The sequence below is a fragment of the Mustela putorius genome, unplaced genomic scaffold (genome assembly GCF_011764305.1).
Source record: "Mustela putorius furo isolate JIRA1106 unplaced genomic scaffold, ASM1176430v1.1 tig00000139_pilon_pilon_pilon, whole genome shotgun sequence".
NCBI lineage: Eukaryota > Metazoa > Chordata > Mammalia > Carnivora > Mustelidae > Mustela > Mustela putorius.
In genome coordinates, this window is record NW_025421293.1 from 15020556 (window position 1) to 15040339 (window position 19784).

The window sequence follows — 19784 nt, forward strand, 5'->3', positions numbered from 1 at the left end:
ACCCCGACACTGGCCACTCGTAGCTGCCCACAGCGCCCCCTGCGGGCGCGGCAGACACAAACCGGCCACTGCGGATGGGGTCTCAGGCCCTGCTCCCCCACCCGCCAGCCTCAGGAGCTCACTCAGAAAGGACGAGCGCCGCAAAACCCAGTATAAAGGATTTATTTCAACTCAACAAGTAACACAAACCTTCGTTTAAATTCCATTTTACAGTCAACGAGAGTGTATATCTCACTCCTTCCCATGCATGATCACTGTGTATTAATCTACAACTCTTACTTTAATTGTGAAAAAATAAAGTGTTTCCCCTCTCGTCATTGCTCTGCGAACATCTGGTACAGCGTCAGTGGGAAAGGGCACATCTGCTCGCTCCTGGACTGGTCACAAGGTTAACATCTACCACGCCAGGTCAAAGGAATCCATCACCCAGTGAAAATAAATACCACGTCCCGAAACGTGGAAAGGATCCTGCTCCCGCTGTAAGAGCTGCCCCAAGGAGCCGTGGCCTCAGTGTGGCCTGGAGCAGCCACCCAGACGCTCTCTGGGACCCCACGGGACATCTGTGCAGGGCTGGTGGGACGGCGGCCGCCCCCCACGCCACCTGCGACAGGGTCGGGCCCGCGGCACGTGCCAGACACCAGGTCGCCTCCCCAAGCAAACCAGACACAAAGGACAGGGAAAGAGGATGGTAGCGCAGCAAGGCCCGTGCTTTATTGTGGGTCAGTCTGGGGGTGCAGGGCGGCCCAGCACAGCCGCCGCAGGCCCCGCAGCCCCGGGCCGGCGCCGAGGCCCACGTGGCCCCCGCCGCCTCAGGCGGGACCCCACGGCGGGAGCCCCGTGGCGGGAGCCTCACGGCGGGAGCCCCGGGGACGAGGGCGTCTTCATGCAGGCCGGGCGGGCGGGCTCAGTCGAGCTCAATGGGGCTGCTGTCGTCCTGACTGTCCTCGCCCTCCTGCTCCGAGGCGCCCATGAGGCTGCTCAGAAGATTCCCTGGAAGCAAACAGGTGCTGTCAGGGGCACAGCACGCGCTCGGCACCCCTGGCTGCCCGGGGAACCCCACCTGCCAAGCCGCCGCATTCCCGGGCTGGGACGGCATGAGTCCCAGGGAGTGCTCAGCGTGCCTGTAAGGACCTGGCAGCTGGGGAAAGACCCCGAGTGCCCACCCGTGGGACACAACCCGGCCGCCAGACAGCCCTGGAGAATCGTCCTCAGAACCCCGTCACGGGGAGGCCACTGCTGAGCGGGCACGCGCGTGTGCATCACAGGTTCACGGAGAGGTCAGGACGCATTCCCAGGCAGAAATGGTGGGGCTGCCACCACTGACACTTATCTAATTTTTAGTCAAAGAACGACGATTCAATATGAACTCAGGAGATCAGAAAGTCCCCTGAAGCCAAACCATCATGAAAAGAAACAAACAGAAAAGTGAGCAAGGTCCTCTGCACAGACTCGGGCCCATGAAATTGGGTCCAAGGAACACGCCACTTGCGGCCTGGGACTGGGAGGGGCGAGGCGGAGGTTCGGGCGGGAAATGAATGGACACCGGCGTCGGCTCCCCTGTGTGAGGGGCGACGCCAGTGACCCAGCAACAGCACCGGGGCTTCAGACACACGGCCCGGCCAGGCCCGCATGGGGCTAAAGCATCTGCCACACAAGGCTGAACAGCAGCCAATGACTTTTGAAATCATCTCAGACCAAAAACCTTTCCATGGAGCGTAGTTTGGCTCCAAGGACAAAAATCCCACCCAGGCCAGCCCTGCAGGGCCCCTGGGGCAGGGTGCCGCCTGGATCTAAGGGGTGGGGGAGCCATCATGGAGCCTGGTGGGACCAGCAACCCCCACCCCGCCCCCCATCACCTGGGGCTGCCTCCACTCCGGCAGGAGCAGGCTGGCATCTGTGTGGGGGACGCGTGCCACCTGTGACTCTGCAACGTCCCCCCAGCAGGAAGCTGAGGAGGGAAGCCTCCATGCTGTCGGGCCACAGGAGCCCTCTCCAGGGCTGTGTAGGTGGGACTAGGTGCATGTGGGTGAACGATGAACTCTGGGGAACACGCTCAACTCAAAAATACCACCACATTCAGGCTCTGAAAAGCCACATTCAGAAGAACAACTAAACTGGCCTCTGGCTGGTGGAGGAAAGAAGTCTGTACGAGACCTCGGGGAAGGCCAGACCATGTTGCCAGGCAGACGTGGGGCGGAGGCCTGGCCTCCAACACCCACCAGGACCAAGTCACAAAGAAGTGACCATCCAAACGGGCCTCTGAACCAGTAAGGAGACTGGATCCATCATCAAAACTTCCCAACAGGGCACCTGGGTGGCTCAGTGGGTTAAGCCGCTGCCTTCGGCTCAGGTCATGATCTCAGGCTCTCTGCTCAGCAGGGGCCTGCTTCCCTTCCTCTCTCTTTGCCTGCCTCTCTGCCTACTTGTGACCTCTCTCTGTCAAATAAATAAATAAATAAATAAATAATCTTTAAAAAACCAAAAAACAAAAAACAAAAAAACAAACTTCCCAACAAAGAACAGCCACGCCCTGACGGCTTTCCTGGTGAGTTCTACTAAACCCTTAATGACCAACACCGTCCTTCCCAAACTTTTCCGAAACAATCGAGGGGGAGGGAGCGCTTCCCAACTCATCTGACGCGGCCAGCAGAACCCCAGAGATGCTACAAGAAAAATCACAGACCAGTGACCCCTGTGAACACAGAGGCTACACCCTCAACGGACCTCTGGAAAGCGGGACTCGGCAGCACAGCGAGGACAACACACCACAACGAGTGGCTTTACTTGTGGAATGCACGGAGGGCCCCCCTGAAAACCCGCTAGCGTGACGCCCCATGCCAGCACAACGAGGGGAAGCCCACATGATTGTCCATCTCTACTGATGCAGGAACAGCGCTGGACTAAACCCGACGCGCGCATACAAGTACTCAGCAAACCGGGAATAGGAGAGGCACGACCTCCACGCACTGACCGCCGTCTCGGAAACCCCCTGGCCAACGTGATCCTCGATGGTGAAGGACTGAGAGCTCCTCCTCGAGGAGCGGGAACGAGGGGAGGGCGCCCGCCCTCACCACCTCCGTCCCACACAGTCCTGGAAAACTCTGGCCGGGGCCACCGGGCACGAGAATGAAGGAAGAGGCATCTACAGCGGAAAGGAAGGAGCAACACGATCTGTCTGCGTAGGACACGGTCTCATATGCAGAGAACCCGAACACTCCAGGAAGGAGCTGTCGGAGTAAGGGAATCCGTCAAAGGAAGGGGGCACAAAGTCAGCACGTGAAAACACGCTGCGTTTCTTTACGCCAACAATGAACAATCTGGAAAAGAAATGATAAAAATATTCCATTTACAACAGCATCAAAAAGATTAAAATACTTAGGCACTGACCTTAACCAAGGAGACGAAGGACTCACCCATGAAAACCACTGACCACCACGGAGAGAGACTGAAGTCATTAACACATGGAAGCACTTCCCATGTCAATGGGCTGGGGGGCTTGACACACTGCCTAGACCAAGGCCACCCAATGCCATCCACAGATTCCATGCCGTCCCTTTCAGAATCCCCATGGCTTGTTTGCAAGAAAAATATCCTAAAACGTATATGGAATTGCAATGGACCCAAACAGCCAAAATGATCTTGAAAAAGAACAAAACTGGAGGGCTTGCACTTCCTGATTTCAAAACTTCCTACAGAATAATCCCAGCAGTATGGCATGGGCACAAAGACACGGAAAGCCCGCAGAACACAACAGAGAGGCCAGAAAGAAGCCCACGTGCATGGCAGTCAAGCCATCTCTGACAAGGGTGTCCAGACCACATGGGGGAACAGGTTTCTTCAAGCGAAGCCAGGACACTGGACCCCTACCTCACACCAGGTACAAAAACCCTCTACAGGGATCAAGGACCACTGTGGAAACCCAAAACCAGTAAAATTCTTAGAAGACGACATGGGGCAAGAGCCTCACAGGCCTGGGCCGGATGAGGACATTAGGGATTGACACCAAAGGCAGGAGCAATAGAGCAGAGACACCTAAGCTGGACTGGAGGAAAATTGCGAATTCTGTGCATCCCAAGGCAGTGCCCACAGAGACAGAAGGCAGTGCAAGGTGGGCAGACAGGATTTGGGGGACAGAAACAACTCTGCAGGGCTCTAATGTGGACACGTGTGTCCAAACCTATAAACGTATAGCATGTAAAGTATCCCCAATGTGAACCCCAAACTTCAGGTGACATGCCGTGTCCGTGCAGGTCCAGGGTTCTGACACAGTCACCACTCAGACGGGGACGCCGTGAACAGCTGGGGCCGGGATGAAACGGATACACCTTCCTTTGTGTCTTGCCGGGAAGCTAAAACTGTTGTAATTTACCTTATTAAAAAGTTACTTATTTATATTTCATATTTATTTATTTTTTATATTTATTTTAGAAAGAGTGCATGTGAGGAGAGGGAGGGGCAGAGGGACAGGGAGATTCCCAAGCAGACTTCACGCTGAGCACGGAGCCCAACATGGGGTTCGATGTCATGACCCTGAGATCAGGACCTGAGCCGAAACCAAGAGATGGATGCTCAACCACCAAATATACCACTCAGATGCCCCGCTGAAAACTGCTTTTAAAAACTAAAGTCTTTAAAAAAAAAGAGGCAACCCAGAGAATGGGAGAAAACACTTGGGAATTTTATATCTGACAAGGGATGAGTATCCAGTACACAGAAACCACCACCCTGACTCAAAAACAGGCACATGACTTGAATGGACAGAGACATACAAATGGCTAATAAGCACAAGAAAGGACGCTCAGCACCACTCATCGTCAGGGTGATGGGACTCAGAGCCATGGTGAGAGCCGCACACCCACTACCGAGGCACAGACAACAGCAAACATGGCGGGGACATGGAGAAACTGCCCCTGTTTGCAGCTGACGGGACAGGGAACAGGGCCGCTGCCATGGAAGACATTCTGGCAGCGTCTGAAATTACACCAAATCTCGCCGTGCCCCAGCAATCCCACCTCGGGGGTGTTACCCAGAGCAGTGGCTGCAGGGGCTCAAAGAGACGCACGCGCCCCCATATTAACAGCAGCAAAAGGGGTCCCCCACAGAGGGATGGGTGACACAGTGCTGTCCATCCACACCACGGAGGACGGGCTGGCCTTCTAAAGGGAGGAACGATTCCCCTGCCCCCACAGGGACGAGCCCCAAGGACACGAGCCAGACAAAGAAGGGCACGCACGGGGAACCCCCACACAAGGACCTGGAGTCATCAGACTCACAGACACAGAGAGCAGACGGCGGGGCTGGGGGAGCGGGCAGGGGTCTGTGCATCACGAGGACAGGGTCTCCATGTGGGGATGGAACGTTCTGGAGCCGGACCGGGGGATGGTGCCCCTGAACTGGACACTGAGAAATAGTTAAACAGCAAATTTTGGGATATGTGTATTTTACCAGAATAAGAAAAGAAGAAATCCGCTTTGGCTCTGTGGCCAAAGGAGGGGGCGAACTAGGGCCAACGGGATCCTCTCAGCTGTGTCTGGGACTCTGCTGGAGAAGGACTTCGAGGCCAGGCAGAGACACGGAGCCACAGGAGAGCGACAGCCCCTGGGGGGGGAGGCCAAGGGGTGACGCGGCCAGGGCGGCTCTCCTCCCCCCACCCAGGAGCACCCTGCTTGGGCCTTACCTAGCAAGCCCCCGTAGGAAGACGTCTGCTTGGGCGGCACACCGAAGAACAGCTGTCCTATCCTGTCGAGGTACTGGAAGGGCAGGGGCACGGGGTCACCGAGGAGCGCACCCCCACCCCGGCCCCCCAGATTGCCTGCCCCACTGCGGCCCCGCCTCTCACCTCGTTGTACATCGGGTCCCGCCGCAGGGACGGCTGGTACTGCTCGCACAGCACTGTGAACACTGTCAGTTTGCCCCTGGAACACAACAGGAGGTCCGGCTCCGTTTGCATGACAGTCCCAGAGGGCCCCGAGCCCAGCGCGGCCGCAAGCCCCGAGCACCCAAGGGCTTACCCGTCCACAGCCAGCAGCAGGAACCAGATGAAGTTGAGCAGAGGCTGCACGAACGGAGGGCCGTGCTCGATGGACGGGTGCTTCTGTGTGTACGTTGTGAACACCACCGACGCGCTGCTTTTGTTCTTTAAACAGAGAAACCTGGAACCGAGAGGCCAGTAAGCGGGCTGCTGGAGGGGGACGCCGTGGCCTTTAGCAGGGGCTCAGGTCCACGCCGGCTCGCGGGAGAATGCTGGCCGACAGCTGTGGGGCTGCCTGCTCACACCATCCTGCAGCTCCGGCCAACGCGGGCCCGCCGTGCCGAGCTCTGTGCTCAGCCCAGCTGCCATCCCCACGCCCCCGTGAGCAGGGCACCCCCTGCTTGCCACAGTTGACCGGTGAAGGAATGAAGCTCGGGAAGGTGACCATCCCAGGTCAACGGAGCTCGGATGCCGTGGGGAGTTGCCCAACTACGGCTGGCTTACACCCATCAGGCCCCTGCCTACAGAGCAGTCAGCCCAGGGGCCTGAGCTCTCTGTCCCCGGGGAACGTCTCTGTCCACAGGGGCCCTGGGCGACAGCTGGACGAGCTGTAGTGGGGGGCCTCTACCTTGTTAAGGGATAAGGGCCCGAGAAGAAGGTGTCTGGTGGTTGCACACGATCCCGCCCAGCCTGGGGACTCTGAGCACTGGATACTGCACAGGCTGGGGCAGGGAGCTCAGGTGTCTAGGAAACGTCTCCGTTTCTGAGTTGGGGACGGCAGCCCTGCGTTGCTGTGCAGGGAGCACAAGAGCATGGAAGCCCCAAGCGCTGCTGGGTGTGTATGGTGAGCGTTCTGGGGCCCCAAAACCCCCTCAAACCCGTAAGACGTTTCCTATCCTGACGCCCAGCCACCAAACCCGCCTCTTTCTACTGGACAAGCGTAAGCAGGAGAAGCCTGGAGCAGGCCGGCTACGGGCCAGGTCGTAGATGAGGAAGCGAGGCCTGATGGATGGGGACAGACTCGGGACACAGCTTTCGAGGAACCTTCAGATGCGCGGGACGCCTGGGAAGGCAGGAGCAGGCTTGGGAAAGCTTTAAAGGCATGCGCACTCCCCATTCCAATACACCTCGTAAAATTCAATAAATATACATGCCCATGGCACCTCGGTGGCTCAGTCGGCCAAGCATCTGCCTTCAGCTCGGGTCATGGTCTCGGGGTCCCAAGACTGAGCCTGCATCAGGCTCCCTGCTTAGCAGGGAGCCTGCTTCTCTCTCTGCCTGCCACTCCCCATGCTAGTGTTCCCTCTCTTTCTCAGTCAGATAAATAAATAAAATCGTTTAAAAAATAAACAGACAAGCCCTACAAGAAACAGTGGCCTGATGCTAACAAAAACAAAACCCACCAAAGAGGTGATGTGAGAAAACAGACACTGGGGAGCCACAGCAGAACGCTAGCTCTGAACAGACACTCACGTCCGTGGCAGCCCGACAGAGTGGAGAGGGACAGCGTGACCTGTCCTCGGTGGGAGGGGGAGGGAGCTATCTGCGGCAGGGCCACGGGGCAGACCCGGCAGCCGTGCAGGGAGACGGGACCCCACGAGTGTGGTACTTACTGCAGCACGGCCTGGGCCACGAACATGTCCACCTCGCTGCGGAAGCCCCTGGAGGTCGAGTACTCCACCAGCATGTGGGCACAGCCCTCGCCGTCCGCAGAGTGCAGGAAGTGGTACCGGGACTCACAATAGTTCTGCTCTACAGAGGAGAGGGGACACCGATGAGCGTGCACGGGTCTCTGTGCGGCCCCTGCCCGGCTCTGCCGTGTCACATTCAGCAACGCAGGAAGCTTTGGGGCTAAGAACACCATGGGCACGTCTGCTCTAACACTCAGCTGTTCGTAACCACTTCTATTTTTTAAAAACAACAATCAAAATCCCAATCTTCTCAACATCAGTAAATGACTCAGGCTGTAAACCTGCTCTCCCCATTCATCACGGGAAAATCGATCTACCTCCTGCCCCTCTCCCCGCCCCACCCCCGTGGACAGAACACAGGACACCCAGAGTGGCTGCGGTGCCGAGCAGAGCCCCAGCCTAGGCCATGCCACCCCCGCCCACCGTGGTCTGTCTCCTGGAGCAGACGGGCTCACACCCGTCCTGCTCACAAGCCACCTGGTTCCCACACCTTTCCAGGGCTCGGGCCCTGTGCCTCAGCTGCCTCCACCTTCTGCTGGGAACACCTGCTCCAAGGACCCGGCTGCCCTCCCGCCCATGGCAGATGCCCTCAGGGCCCAGACTGCCGCCTTCAGAAACACAGACTAATTCTGAGTCGGCATTGCTTTGTGTACCTGTGCTGTCTCTCCTCTCTCCCTCAGACCCCCTGGGATAACTTTTTGGCTTTAGAGCATCATGAGAAGAGAAGTTAGGCAAAACCACACCCACAGGCCCTGCCCCGCACAAGGCTCCCTCCACGAACTGGACTGCAGCCCGCCCAGGAGCAGCTCAGGCATACTGTGGGCCTGACTGCAGACCGCAGCAAAGCAACCTCTTCAAAGCCAGTCAAGCTTTCAGGTTTCCCAGGGCGCGCAAGAGCTGTGCTGAGACGGGGGTCTGCTGAGTGTGACAGCACGGTCTAAAGCCCAGGTACGTGCCTTCAGAAACAAATGCTTGATGGCCACGAGACGCTAACCCGCTCCTGAACTTCCAGGGAGTCATCGTTGTTGCTGGAGGAGGGCCTGCCTCGATGTTGGTAGCTGCCGACTGATCGGGGCTGCTGGCGGCTGGGGCAGCCGTGCCACATTCTTAAAATAAGTAGGCTATGATGTTTTCTGCACACACTGGAGTGCGTGATGCTGTTGGGTAGCATTTGCCCACAGGAGAACATCTTTCAGTGTGCAAGTCAGTCCTCTCTCTCAAACCGCACTGCTGATTTATTAGCTCAGTTGATGTCCTCCTCGGTATCCTCTGTGGTCACTTCAACAGTGGTCACAGCAACTGCACCAGGAGCGGATCCCATCTCAACAAACCACTTTCCTTCTCCTCCATGAGACGCAGCTCCTCATCTGGTAAAGTGTGAGATGGCAGCGGTTCAGTGCCACGTTCAGGCTCCACTTCTGATTCTAGTTCTCTTGCCATTTCACCACATTGGCAGTGACTTCCTCCACAAAGTCCTGAATCCTCAAAGTCATCTATGGGGGTGGGAATCAACGTCTAACAAACTCCTGTCACTACTGATGTTTTGACCTCTTCCTATGAATCATGGGTGTTCGTAGTGGCATCTAGAATGACCAATCCTTTCTGGAAAGTTTTCTATGGACTTTTCCCAGAACCATCAGAGGAATCACGGTCTATGGCAGCGAGAGCCTTACAGAGTGTGTTTGTTAAATAAGAAGACATGAAGGTTGCAATGCCTCGTTGATCCACGGGCTGCAGAATGGATGTCGTGTCAGACATGAAAACGACATCTCTCCTGCTGCCCGTCTCCATCAGAGCTCTCGGGTGCCAGATGCTTTATCAGCAAGCAGTAATATTTTGAAAGGAATCTTTTTCTGAGCAATAGGTCTTGACAGTGGGGTTAAAATGTTTAATAAACCATGTTGTAAATAGACACACTGTCATCCAGGCTTTGTTGCTGTATCTATCTACAGAGGCCAAGCAGAGTAGATTTAGCAGAATTGTTAAGGGCCTGAAGATTTCCAGATGGTACACGAGCACTGGCTTCAACTTACCATCACCAGCTGTATTAGCTCCTAACAGCAGTGTCAGCTTGTCCTTGGAAGCTCTGAAGCCGGGCGTTGACTTCTCTCCAGGTACGGAGGTTCTGAAAGTCCTGGAAGGCATCTCCTTCTCTCTGGCGGTTTCTCCTATACCGAGAGGTTGCTGTGGAGCGCAGCCCCATCAGTAATGACCTCAGCTCGCTCGTCAGTGTCACCGGCCGCAGCTTCTAGGTTATGGAGAAGACTTCTTTCCGGAATCCACCTCGAGCCGGCCTCTACCAGCTTCACAGCCCCCTTCTGCAGCCAGCTCGCTTCCCTCAGCCTTCATGGAATCAGAGAGACTCAGGGCCTCCCTCCGGATCAGGCTCTCGCTTGAGGAAACATCATGGCTCAGCTACTGTCCCAACCACTCCAACCGCCTCCACATCAGCCAGAGGCTGTTCTGCGTCCCCATTATCCAGCTGTCGCCAGAGGAGCTCCTGTCACGTCCTCCTGGAGCCTGTCCTTTGAGTTCACTACCTGTTCTTTGATGCAAGAAGCCCGGCTTTCGGCCCACCTCAGCTTTGGACAAGCATCCTCACCGAGCATGACAAACGTTCTGCAGTTTGTCATTTAGAATGACAGACATTGGACTCTTCTTTTCACTCGAACGCAGACAGGCCACCGTAGGATCAGGAACTGGCCCAATTTTGATATTTCTGGATCTCAGGGAACAGGGAGGCCGGAGGAAGGGGAGAGACCTGGGAGCGGCTGGTCGGTACAGCAGTGAGCACACACACAGTTATCCAGGAAATTCACCATCTTCCATGAACGTAGTTCCTAGTGCACCAAAACCAGGACCATATCAAAGACCATGGTCACAGACTTCATAACAAGTTATAATGGAAAAGCCTGTGCCATTGCTAGAATGACCGACGGTGGCCCAGGGACACCAAGGGAGCAAGTGCTGTCGGAAACATGGCGCTGGTGACCTTGCTCGAGGCAGGGCTGCCACAAACCCTGAGTTTGTGAGACACACGTAGTAGGATGAGGGACTGCATGACGGACCCCCCCCCCCAAAGCCAAGGTCGTGGAGAGAGACTGGCAGGACGGCGGGTGGCTCCGTGCCCACTGGGCCACACCTGCCTGGAGGTCCCGATTGGGGGCCCGCCCCCAGGCACTGCAGCTGTACAGACATCCCTAAGCACGGCCTCCGGACACAAGCTGTGGACACTATGGGGCAGGACAGGACATGGACTCTGCGCTTGTCTCCCTTGGGGCTTGGGGCTCAGGTACTACATGTGATCGCGGTCTCTTGAATTTGAACATCGTACTAGTAACTGTCCATGCCTTACAGTTGGCTCCTAGCCAACGAGGGCTCTGAGGAACTCCTGCAGCCTGAGTTCTGCTTCTCAGCCACAGACGCAGGGTCATGCCCCATTTCCCGCCCGGTGTCCCCCATGCGCCACCCAATATTGCCTGGGCAAAAGTGGTGCCAAATATTACTTGCTGGCAATAGCGGTTTGCCACAGGTGCACCTGACTGGCACAGTCACCAGGCCATCCACCCGCACGTGCAGACTCAGCACCCCCTGAAGTCGAGGTGGGAGTCAAGGGCAGGGGCTTCTGGGACTCCCCCACCCCCGCCAGGCAGGCAAGCACAGATGGCCTCTCTCCGAGGTCAGTGAATAGGACACACCAGTGTCCCGTGGGCAGGACAGACAGAAAATACATGGGGACCACGCCAGTTGGAAAGGCCAGGATGGCCTGGGGGATAGAGGAACCCGTCACCAGCAGTGGGTGAGGCCAAGGTTGGAGGAGCAAGGCGCCCGTAGGGAACGCACATCAGAAGAGGAGGGAGCCTAAGACGGCCTTGGCCTCAAAATGCCGGATGCTCTTTCTCGGACCCTGTGTGCTTCTTGGGTGGTCTGGGGAAGGGACTCAGCCACACCCTTCAAGGAGGGCTTCCTTAACTGTCCAGCCTTTATGGACGTCTGACCATTTTCTCTTCCTATCCCTCTGGTGTAAAAGTAGTGCTGGCAGGCCGGCAGGCACGAATGCGGAAACCTCCTGCCTCGTGGGTCACAGCAGGTGGGGACACAGTGGAGTAAGCGCATGGCCCTCAGATGCGCACACAGCTGGCTTCCCAGCCTGCACAAGGGCCGGGTTCGTGGTGGGCACCCACCACATGCGTGCTGCTGCATTAGAAACAGCAAGAAGGCACCCTGGGCCTGCTGGCTGTGGGGGAGACAGATCCGTCTGTCTGACCACCGCACGGCTTGCTGGAAGCAGGCTGTTTCTGGGAGGAGCCTGCTGTCACAGCCGTTCCTGGTGAAGGTCCTTGTCCCTCAGCTCCCACCAAGGCCCCTACCCCGCCCCACGCACTGCCGGGCTGCTGGGAAGGCTGCGGCAGCGTGAATGAGCTGCCTGTGGGTGCTCACCACACAGGACAGAGCTCTTCGAATTCTCCAGAACAAATGCTGGTCAGAGCACCCGACCATGTGCATTTTCCAGTGGGCAGCAGCCTCTCAGCGCAGGATGGGAACCACATCCAGAAACTCCCAGGATCCCCCCTCACGGATCCCCCCCATAAATGCTTACTCAGAAACTGAGATAAATATGAAGAAAACACAGGGCAGGTGCCATCAGAGGGCCGGTCTAGGGAAAATGTCCCAGGAAGGAGGCTGGAGGGGCTGCGCCCGAGGCCCATGGACAGGTAGGGCCAAGCCAGTGGAGAACAAAATCTCCCCTCATATCCAGTGTCCCAGGAGTTTACCTAATTAAAACAGCTAACCCAAATAAAAGACACGTACATAAAAAGAGACAGCGTTGCCGGAACTGCCAGCACCCGCCCAAGAGTATCTCTGTGCACAGGTGCCCCAGACCTACCTTTCCACAGCGTGAGGGCCAGCAGCTGGTGGAGCCGGGGGTGGCCCAGCTTCCCAGATCCTCCACTGGACCACTTCAGGGCTCGAGACACAAAAGCCACTCGCTCTGGGGAATTGGGGTCCATCAAACTGAACAGTTTGGCCAGATTTTCTAGAACAACATGAATACAGACTCTTACCCACAGAAACACGCTACTGCTCAGCTCTGTGTCCCACATCTTATAGTTCACGAGAACTACTTTGCTTCAAAACCTGGGAACTGGTGTGCTGGGGTGGCCTCATGCACTCCTCCCCCCAGGTCCCAGGTCCCAGGACCCCCCAACCAACCAACCTCTTGGCTGCAGAGCCAGCAGCCATATGCTCTTTAATGGCCTCACAGCTCAGCGTGTGCCGGGGAGTGGGGGGGGGGGAGGAAGGGGGGTACTCTAGCAGGAAGCCCACCCACACAGGAGCAAGGCCTGGCGGGTAGGGGGATGACCCATGGGAGTGCAGCAGCGGGTGCAAGCTGCTCCTCCATCCTTCCAGCTGGGCAGTCCCTAAGGAGGACGACCCCCACTGCGCCACATGGGGCCCGCAAGCCAGGTCTCCGGGACCAGAGGCCACCATCGCCAAACAGTGCATAGGGGTGTCACCACTCCACACTTGCAGGTGCCTCCCGCACAGTAAGAGTCTCACCCAGCAGCTCATCCGCCACCTCGACTTCCGCCTTCTCCAGCGACTCTAATACCAGCATGGACAAGTCTGCAGCACTGTTTTGCTATAAAACATGGAAGCAAGAATCACAAAAACTGAGCTCCGGCTCGAGCTCAGCAGCTGTGGCAGACCTAAGCTAAGAAGACCACTCCGAGCACAGAGCTCACTTGGCAGCACGGCCTGAAGGACCGAGACCCCAGCTGTACGCGCAGCACCTCAGACAGCGCCCCGCGACGTGAACACACTGGCAGGGTCAGGGCTAAGCACAGCCTGTAGCCCTCCACCAGGCCTCTCCCAGCCTGCAGGCCCCACGCAGAGAAGGGTATGAGGTCACTGTGTACCTGGCCGTGGCTGAAGAACAGCAGCGCCCCCGAGCACATGAGCTCCCGCGCTTCTGTGTGCTTGTTCTGTGACATGTATCTGTGAGAGAGAGAGCGGAGCCCCAGTTAGGTCCAGTCGGGCAGACACCCCCCCAACGGACGCAAGCGCTAAAGCACGAGGTCCCGCACACAGGCACGCAGGCGCGCGGGCGCACGGGCCTCCTACCAAAGATGGGAGTGCAAATGCATTCTCTTTGCTGAGCCCACTGCCTTACCCGGCAGTCACGGCGCCCTGCCCCCTGAGTCTGTCTAGCCTCCACACTGGGGTGGCTCCACAACCCAGGTCCCCCTGGTGTGCACAGAGTCCCTGCTGTCAGCAGCTCCGACCTCAGGGTAACAGCGGACCTGGGCGCCACATGTGACAGCAGCACCGGCAGGGGACACTGTCTGTGCCCAAACAGCCCTAGAGCAGCTCAAGGGTTTCTGCAGGACCCAGAGAAAGGCTGGATGACTTACACCACGAGGCACGTCCAGCCACGGTGGTAGGAGCTGCATGTGGGACACAGTGTTACACTGGGATTCCACTGGAGAACTAAGGGTCAAGGTAGCACTCAGGGGTCGGGAAAGCGAGAGCTCCAGGATAGAGACCTCTCAGGTGGGGGACACGCACACACAGCACCCACTGTGATGACTGCACCGACGGTCCCTGCGGTCCCTCCCCCATCCCTGTGCTCTCCTCTTGCCCCTCCACCCCTCTGTCCTGCCTCACTATCCCACTTTGAACACATTTCTCAGTTTCCCTGAACTCCAGAGACAGAAGCACAGAGCAGCCAGAGCCCAGCCCGTAACTAAACCCAAACAAACTGGACAATGGTCCATCCGCAACAGACAGTGTTCAGCGAAGCACCTCTGGGCTCCCCCAGAATGCACAGCAGGAGGGAGTGCCTGAAGGCCACACGCACACGCGCTGCCGGATGCTCCAGTCATGGGCGGGAACTCAGCTCCACAATCCTCAGAAAAGAAGTACAACCAAAAATACAACCAGTAACGTCTGTGCCTCCCAGTCCAGACACAACAAACTAGAGATACTAAAGCAGCAGCCCCAAGGGGCTACCAAGACAGACCAACACCAGACACATGCACCAGGGAGCCTGTCTGCAGCTCACTGGGACCGACAGGGCAGGGGGGAACGTGAGGGCTTGGTGTTCGACTAACCACAGAAAAGGTCTTTTCTTCAAAAAGTTCCATAACCAGACACCCCCCTCCCCGCCCCAGAGAACCCAACCCCATCACAGTCACACACAGGGGAACCCAGTGGGCCCAGACATGGCCCCAACAGAAGACCCCATCTGCTGGGTAGGGGGGTTGGGCCAGCGAGAAGAGCCTATACCCCAAGAAAGGAAACCACTGCCAGCCCACCGTCATCTGTGCGGCCTGCGGTTTCTGTAGCAGGACTTCTGTGAGCCGTCTGTTTGTCTCTCTCCTTTGCACATGTACACAGCCTACTCCCACACCAACCGAGCTCATCCCGGTCTGGTTCTGCTGGGAGCCGCCCTGCCCACGACCCGTGGCCAGCATTGCCACAGGCAGTTCTGGAAAGATGAGTATGCGGAGGCACACCACCTCATGTTGCCATTTCCATGGACACATAGGCACTTCTTCTAAGTGACAATCTTGCCAGCGTGCTACTGCTTACGCAAGATGTGACAGAACTCTAGACTCCTCCGTCTGATGCAGTGCAAGAGACAACCTCTCAAAACACCCCAAGAAGGAAGCTGCCAAGGAGCAGGTAACAGCAAATCCCTGGGGTAACACCCACGGTGTTCAAGCACCCACGGTGCCTCCCTTCCTGGGGTTGGGGGCCAAGGGGGAGTGGGGCGATGTGCCACAGCCAGCACTCGTCCCATCCACATAAGATCACCTGTTGCAGATCAAGGAAAGCTGGGGGGGGGGCGGATAAAGGCAACGCTGAGAAATGAGCATCCTTCTTTCGGCAGAACGCGGGGAACAGGAAGGGATTTAGTTGTCTGAGTCCAAGGCTTGGGAGGTTGCTGAGAGCAGAGGGAGCAGGAACCCTCCAGCCCGGCACCATCCACGCAGCCCTGCTGTCTGCACCCCCATGCCCACACCTTTGGAAGGTGTACATGCTCAGTGCACCTGGGGGACACATGCTGGTGTCATCTGCCAGCTGCCAACTGATTGGAGACTGGGGTGGGGGGGCGGGTGGGGAGCAGAGGGAGAAGCCGACTCCCCATGGAGCTCCATCCCAGGACCCCAGGATCATGACCTGAGCCAAAGGCAGACGCTGCACTGAGACACCCAGGTGCCCCAATAAGTTTTTCTTTTAAAAATTTTTCTTCATTTGATTTAAGAGGCAAAACCACACAATTCTCAGAAATGCCCCTGGGGGGAGGCAGGCTGGCTGCAGAGCCCCTCCTGGGAGGTGGCTATCCCAACACTGGGCCAAGGAGCCCTATGGCCACCCCGCAAAACAGCCATGAATGCCAGAAAGTGGGTGGAGGATGACCAAATGCCCAAAACACAAAAGGTCTGGAAAACAGACTCCCTCCTCCTGGCAGAGAGTGGTCTGAAGACACTAGGTGGCCATCCGCTGGCACCAGCTGAGCCACCAGGCCTCGACTACTGCCCACAGCTGAGGCAGGTGCACCGAGGAAGTCCAACCCACTGGACCACCAGATTCCATGCCCCCTCTCCTTCAACTGCTGTGAAACACAACAATTAAAACAGTGCAATTTGGGGGTGGGGGGCGCCTGGGTGGCTCAGTGGGCTAAGCATCGGTCTTCGGCTCAGGTCACGATCCCAGGGTCCTGGGATTGAGGCCCCTGCTTCTTCCTCCCACTCTGACTCTTCCCTTCCCCAGGCTCCCTTGCACATGTGTGCACTCTCTCTCAAATAAAAAAAATCCTAAAAAAACAAAACAAAACAAAAAAATAGACACCAATTTGACGAATGTATCCAACAGGTGAGTGGGTAACAAGCTGTGGTCCCTCACAGGACACCATTCGTCAATAGGGATGAACTAATGCTTTACACGTGGGGAAATCTCCAAATAATCATGCTGTGTAAACTCAAAATGCACAAAAAGCAGATATGATTTCACTTACAAAACATTCTAGAAAATGCAAGTCAAACTATGGGGCCACAGAGAGCAGTGAGTGCCTGAGGGTAAGGGTGTGTGAGAGATGGATTCTGAAAACAGAGAAAAGAACCTTAGCAGTAATGGCTGTTTTCCCTATCTTGGTTGGTGATAGGTTCATGGGAACATATGGGCCATAACTCCTCAAAGTGTTATGTTTCAGGTAAACAAATACAGACATGTATGTTGACTTACAAAAAGGCCCAGAACCTAGTATAACTCAGTGAATCAGACTTGTCCAAGAGCCACACCCCCAGCAGGGTCTCAGCAGCGCTGGGATCACAGGTCTAATGGACAGCACCTTGGAAGCCAGGGACAACTCCAGGATAGTTCAGCCAGGCCTTAAGGACGACCACAAACGCCACCATTAACTTTGTCCCCAGTGGGGCCAGTGGCAGATTTCTTTTTCCCAACTCCTGAGCAGTGTCGGTGCACACCAGATGTCCCACGAGGAAGCCAAGGCTGGTCTTAGATCACAGAGCACACATGGAATTCAAAGCCAAGTCAAGGCTGGGGTGGAGGAGAGCCTGCTTTCCATCACCACCCCCAAACACACCATGGGCAGAGAGACTTGCCTCTTCAAGGCTCATCCCACAAGGCAAAACTGTCTCAAAACAGGAAACATTGTTTCTTGTTGGGAAAATGGAATTTTGCTGATTAGTAATCCCGAGAACAGCAAGCACCTAGCTCAGAAAGCTCCCCTCACACGGACTTCTGGTAGGTGAAGCTGCCTACGTTCAGCAGCACGCACTCCGACCCGGGCTCCTCCAGCCAGCCGAGCCAAGCATGGCCGGGACAGGATCTCAGAGTCTGCGGAAACACTGACCCCTCTTGCCACTTGCATATCAAAGTCTGGGCCTGGTGGTGAAAAGCCTCCCACAGCCCTTCAGCTCCCCGCCACACAGCTGGGGCAGAAAAGGCCCTCCACGGACCGGACTAAATTCTTGCACCTGTCGTTCAGGCCAATCCCTCCCAGCGAATCCCCTCCACTGCTCCGCCCGGACCCTCCAGGGTCACCGAACGCCCCGCGCAAGCGACAACTCGGATCACAGCAGCCACGCGCCACAGCACAGCTCTCGTGGCCCCGCAGCCCAGGCGGGGACCACCGCAGCCCACACGACACCCGCCGACGCGGCACCTTTGATTTCAGCGCGCCCGCAGCAGTGTCCGACCCCCGCACGTGCAGTGAGACCCACGCGGCCCCGGAGCCCCCAGCGCCCCCAGCCCCCGGGACTCGTCGCCGGGCCCCCCACATCCCACTCCCCGCGCCCCCATCGACAGAGCCCGTGGCCGCGCAAGTGCAGGCGCGGCGCCGGGCTCAGGGACACCGCTGCCCCAGCGCGGGCCGCTGGGGTCGCAGGGGCCGCGGGGCAGGGGCACGTTTCCCTAGCACAACCGGACCGCCGGGGACCGCAGGGCCCGGGGCTCGGTCCTGGCAAGACCGCGGATGGGCGACGCCGGGTCGGGGCCCGGAGAGGGGAAGAGGGTCCGCAGGGGGGAGGGGAGACGCCGGGTCGGGTGTCCTCCGTCCTCGTCCCCCGGCCGCCCCGGGCTCCGACCGCCGCGGCGACGGGCAGCAGCGCGGGCCAACGGGGGCGCGGGGCGGCGGGCGCGGCCAATGGCAGGCGGCCGGGGGCGGGGCAGCGGCGCGGCGGAAAGCCCTGGAAGGCGGCGGCGGCGGCGGCTACCTGAAGAACAGGGTCCGGTACATCTGGTGCGCCTCGTAGTAGTCGCCCTTCTCGACGCTGGCGCGCAGCTTGCCCTCCACGCGCTGGACACCGCCGCGGTTCCGGGCGCCGTTCCGGGAGCTCTCCTGCTCGGCCATCGCCGCCGCCGCCATCAGGCCGGCGCTCCGCGCAGGGCTGACGCTGTCGCAGGCGCGGTCGGCAGCGCCTCTCGGCTTCCGTCCCGGCGGCCGCCAGACGCCCTCTACGGTGGCCCGCGAGGAGCCGCGCGAAGCTGGAAGCGGGCGCTTCGGCGGGCGGCCACGTGACCGCGGGGCGGGGCCGCGGCGGGCGCGCACGTGATCGCGGGGCGGGGCCGCAAGTCTGCGAAGGGACGGCCGTGAGGCCGCAGGGCCGCGGGGCGGGGCCGCGGCGGGAGCGCTCGTGACCGCGACGGGGCACGCGGACGCCACAATGGCGACGGCGCGTGACGTCAGAACGCGGGCGCCGGGCCTACGCGCCGCGGATGCGCCCAAGGCGAGTGGCCCGAGGCCCAGCAGCCACCAGTTGAACGGTCTTTGGGATTCCAGGATTCTGAAATTAAAGCTGTGTTTTCGTGCTTTCTGCTGCGGGCCGCCCCGGGGAGGTGAGGGTGACTAAAGCCGCGTCCTGTTTGGCCGGGTTTGGGGACCAAAGAGAGATCAAGTCCAGGTGACACGTCACCGCTCGAGGAGCCGTGGTCGGCCCCGCTTGGACGCAGCACGGACTATTAACGCGGAGCTGGCGGTCTGGGGGAGAGGGGACAAGAACGGACGCGGGGTCGAACCCGGGGACGGGCACGGGGACAGGTTTTCCATCTGAAGGCCCCTGGATTTCAGGGTTAGACGCGCGAGGGTATGCAGTACAGAGCTCCTGTTTGCACATCTGTTGGTGGTGTTGGGAGAAGTTCGAGCAGATGTCCATTCGTTGGGGACTGGTTCTAACTCAAGAGTACATCCCTGCGAACAACAGTAGAGCTTTTCTTTTTAAAGATTTTTATTTGATAGAGATACAGAAAGAATGCAAGTAGACAGCAGCAGGCAGGGGGAGAGGGAGCAGCAGACGCTTCGCCGAGCAGGGTGCCTGATGCGGGGCTGGATCCCAGGACCTGAGCCGAAGGCAGACGCTTCACCCACGGAGCCACCCAGTTGCCCCAGTAGGGCTGTTTTTTAACAAGCTCATTATGGATAGGCGATGTCCACGATCCGTTCCATAACCACAACAAGGGAGACAGGAAACCATACGCTGAGTCCGCCGTCATCTGTGTGAGCAGTGACGGAGGAGGATACGCACATTTTTACTAGTGGGCGGAGGGGTATACAGAAGTATGGAAACAACGTGGGAATGCTCGTTGCCCCTGAA

At 58.0% G+C, this 19784-nt stretch overlaps 1 protein-coding gene across 2 annotated transcripts; it reads right to left on the reverse strand.

The window, feature by feature from the left end:
* Positions 1-686: 686 nt before the first annotated feature.
* Positions 687-18693, reverse strand: GET4 (guided entry of tail-anchored proteins factor 4). Of its 2 annotated transcripts, XR_006605287.1 has the most exons (10): positions 14079-15794; positions 13584-13662; positions 13225-13306; positions 12551-12700; positions 7585-7723; positions 6012-6152; positions 5840-5915; positions 5678-5750; positions 5446-5598; positions 687-990 (listed from the first exon to the last, which is right to left on the reverse strand). XR_006605287.1 is itself a non-coding variant. In XM_045075201.1 (9 exons), exons 1-9 carry the CDS (start codon positions 18557-18559, stop codon positions 905-907), a joined length of 978 nt encoding a protein of 325 aa, XP_044931136.1. In that variant the 5' UTR covers positions 18560-18693; the 3' UTR covers positions 687-904. The 2 variants fall into 2 exon arrangements, 1 of the variants encoding a protein (XP_044931136.1); XM_045075201.1 differs by lacking the exons at positions 5446-5598; positions 14079-15794 and adding an exon at positions 18408-18693.
* Positions 18694-19784: the final 1091 nt, after the last annotated feature.